Source organism: Montipora capricornis, chromosome 2, assembly GCF_036669925.1.
Source record: "Montipora capricornis isolate CH-2021 chromosome 2, ASM3666992v2, whole genome shotgun sequence".
Lineage (NCBI taxonomy): Eukaryota > Metazoa > Cnidaria > Anthozoa > Scleractinia > Acroporidae > Montipora > Montipora capricornis.
Window position 1 is genome coordinate 965,806 of NC_090884.1, and position 2,500 is coordinate 968,305.

Below are 2,500 nucleotides of genomic sequence, written 5' to 3' on the forward strand. Positions count from 1 at the left end.
GTTTGCCGGATTGTCTCCGTCCTTTTTGATTGGCCAAAGTAATTACTTTGGTTTTGGTTTTACGACACTCAATTGAAATTCGCTCTAATAGAGCAAGTTTTAGAGCGCTTTTCAATTGAGTGTCGTAAAACCAAAACCAAAGTAATTACTTTGACCAATTCAAAAGGACTGAGACAATCCGGCAAACCAATCAAAACTCGAAGTAATTACACGTTGCCGACACAAAGCGCGGGAAAATGTGCACGCGTGAGCCACGATTGCTGTGGTTTCATTTCTGATTGGTTGAAAAAATGGTGGGAGAACTTTGAACCAATCACTGAGTGAAGTAATCATAAACCAAAGTAATTATCTAATTACTTTCGACACTCAATTGAAAACTGCTCTATGATTGGCTGACGTAAATGTCTGATTACTTAACAATTAGTAGCGGTTTTCAATTGAGTATCGAAAGTAATTAGATAATTACTTTGGTTTATGATTACTTCACTCAGTGATTGGTTCAAAGTTCTCCCACCATTTTTTCAACCAAGAAGTCCGTGAAAATTCCGAAACTGTAAAATAAATTCCAAAAGGCCCAAGAATACCCCAGAGGTGAGTCATTTTGATTCATTTTATTGATTGAACGTTAAATTGAGCATTTTTTAGGCTTCATAATCGACTGTATTTACAGTCTTATAACCCGTTTAAATTCTCAACGGCTGTCTGTAGTGACGCGAGCTTGGGCTGCCTATGGGTTAACTGCACTTTTCACGAGATCTTGTGAAGAAAATAGCACTCGTTTACTGATTAAGCCTAAGCGTTCGTTTCAGTGATTAGGCTCAAACCCTCTTTAACATTTTAGCTTTCAATTTACGGTTTGGCTAACTACACTTTGCACGAGGTCGTGTGAAGAAAATAGCACTCGTTTATTGATTAAGCCTAAGCGCTCGTTTCGGTGATTCTGCAGTTGCTCCGACAATTAAACAATCTCGACCGTTCAAAAACAGTCGCCTGTAGGGCTTCTTTCTGTTTCGGCTTAAGTTTAAGGTTTCCTTGTCCTCTACCCAAAAGAATCTCTTCAAGAATACTCTCGAAATCCATGTTTATTCCGCAAAATCACCAAAAATCACAACAGAGTACGGACATGCACAATGATAGAAAAGCCTGTATTTCGGGCCTCGATGGCACTGAGCACGCTCCAAATCGAACTTTACCAGATCTCCCTTCCGTATGACCGTGGGAGATCTGGGTACGAGATTAATATGACATTGCACTTAAATGCGGTAAGTGGTTATACAGGCATGCCACAAAGAGACCAGAATAAAGGCAGTAAAGAAAGTCACAGACGTAGCAATTTCATCCGATCGCGACCGGTGCCCAAAGATGGGGCACAGAAAAGAGATGTACGGTAAGCAAAAAATCCCTTATAACTTCAGTCAGATAGAGGAGTAAAAAAAACAAACAAAACACCAGTTGTATATTTACCTTAAATTTTAATTGTGAAATACACGAAAACACAAGATTCTTTGTGTACATATGAAAGGCACCAACATTTAAAATGTTGGAAAGAACAAGTTTAGCAATTAAGTCACGATCGTTCGCCCAGAATGCTCAATCAGAATTGAAGGAAAAAAACAAAATCACAAAAAACTTTGATTATCGTGAGAGCTTGGGGAATAGTTTTATTCCCTTCGTTTGATTGATAAGCTCTCACCACACAAGAGTTTCGGACATGTTTCTTTTCATTGATTTAACGTCCCTCTTTCATCTTCCGGTCAAATTTACTTAAGACGGAGCTCATGCACTCACGTGATCATGGGCGACGTTTCAATACAACAAGGCCCCCGTTAGGAAATGCGCATGAGTCTCGGTAGTAATGAGGACACCGAACATTCAACTGTGCGCGCTCGAAGTTCGATCGAATAAGCGAAGAAAGGCAACATAAAACTTTACATCCATTTACATAAGAGTAGCTAAAAGCTTCTAAACATTGTTACTTAAAACACAATATCCTTTAAAAGGTAATCATGAACCACGGTATAGAAAAGAAAACGTTTGCATTTAATTAAGTTTAAGTTATTATGTCGGTTGCGTCGAATGCCTTCGCGGAGCCGACGATTAATTCGCCGGCTTGCGCAACCTTAGAGCACCGTAAGTATTAAAAAACAACCGGCTGATTTAAAATTTAATCGAAAGGATAACCACGAGAAAACGATTCAATTTTGTAGTGTTTGCTCCGTCTATATTTTGAGAAAAGGGGTCACAAGAGCGCTGCTACGAACGGGTACATGAAATGAAATGAGGAGATCACTACCCTGGCCGCCTTCTTTCATCGAAAAAATTATATACTTGCGACCATTTGTTACAATGGCGGTTTCAAAACGATCAAACACCGCGCTTAACCCCTTACTCTAAATTCAAAGTTCCTCATGATCAACAAATGGCTTGCTATCGTCAAAATTAATTTCCTCGTGGCTATGGTTATAATACATGTTTGTCGACTGGTTTTTGCCGATTGCGT

General features: G+C 39.3%; 1 protein-coding gene across 2 annotated transcripts in view; it reads right to left on the reverse strand.

The window, feature by feature from the left end:
• Positions 1 to 1,455: 1,455 nt before the first annotated feature.
• The window catches only part of LOC138038351 (scavenger receptor cysteine-rich type 1 protein M160-like), a 36,690-nt gene continuing 35,645 nt past the window's right edge, over positions 1,456 to 2,500 (reverse strand). For both annotated transcript variants that reach the window (XM_068884164.1, XM_068884162.1), the window contains exon 16: positions 1,456 to 2,500. This exon is cut by the window's right edge and continues 198 nt beyond it. In XM_068884164.1, the coding sequence (XP_068740265.1) occupies positions 2,397 to 2,500 (104 nt within the window). In that variant the 3' untranslated portion in view covers positions 1,456 to 2,396.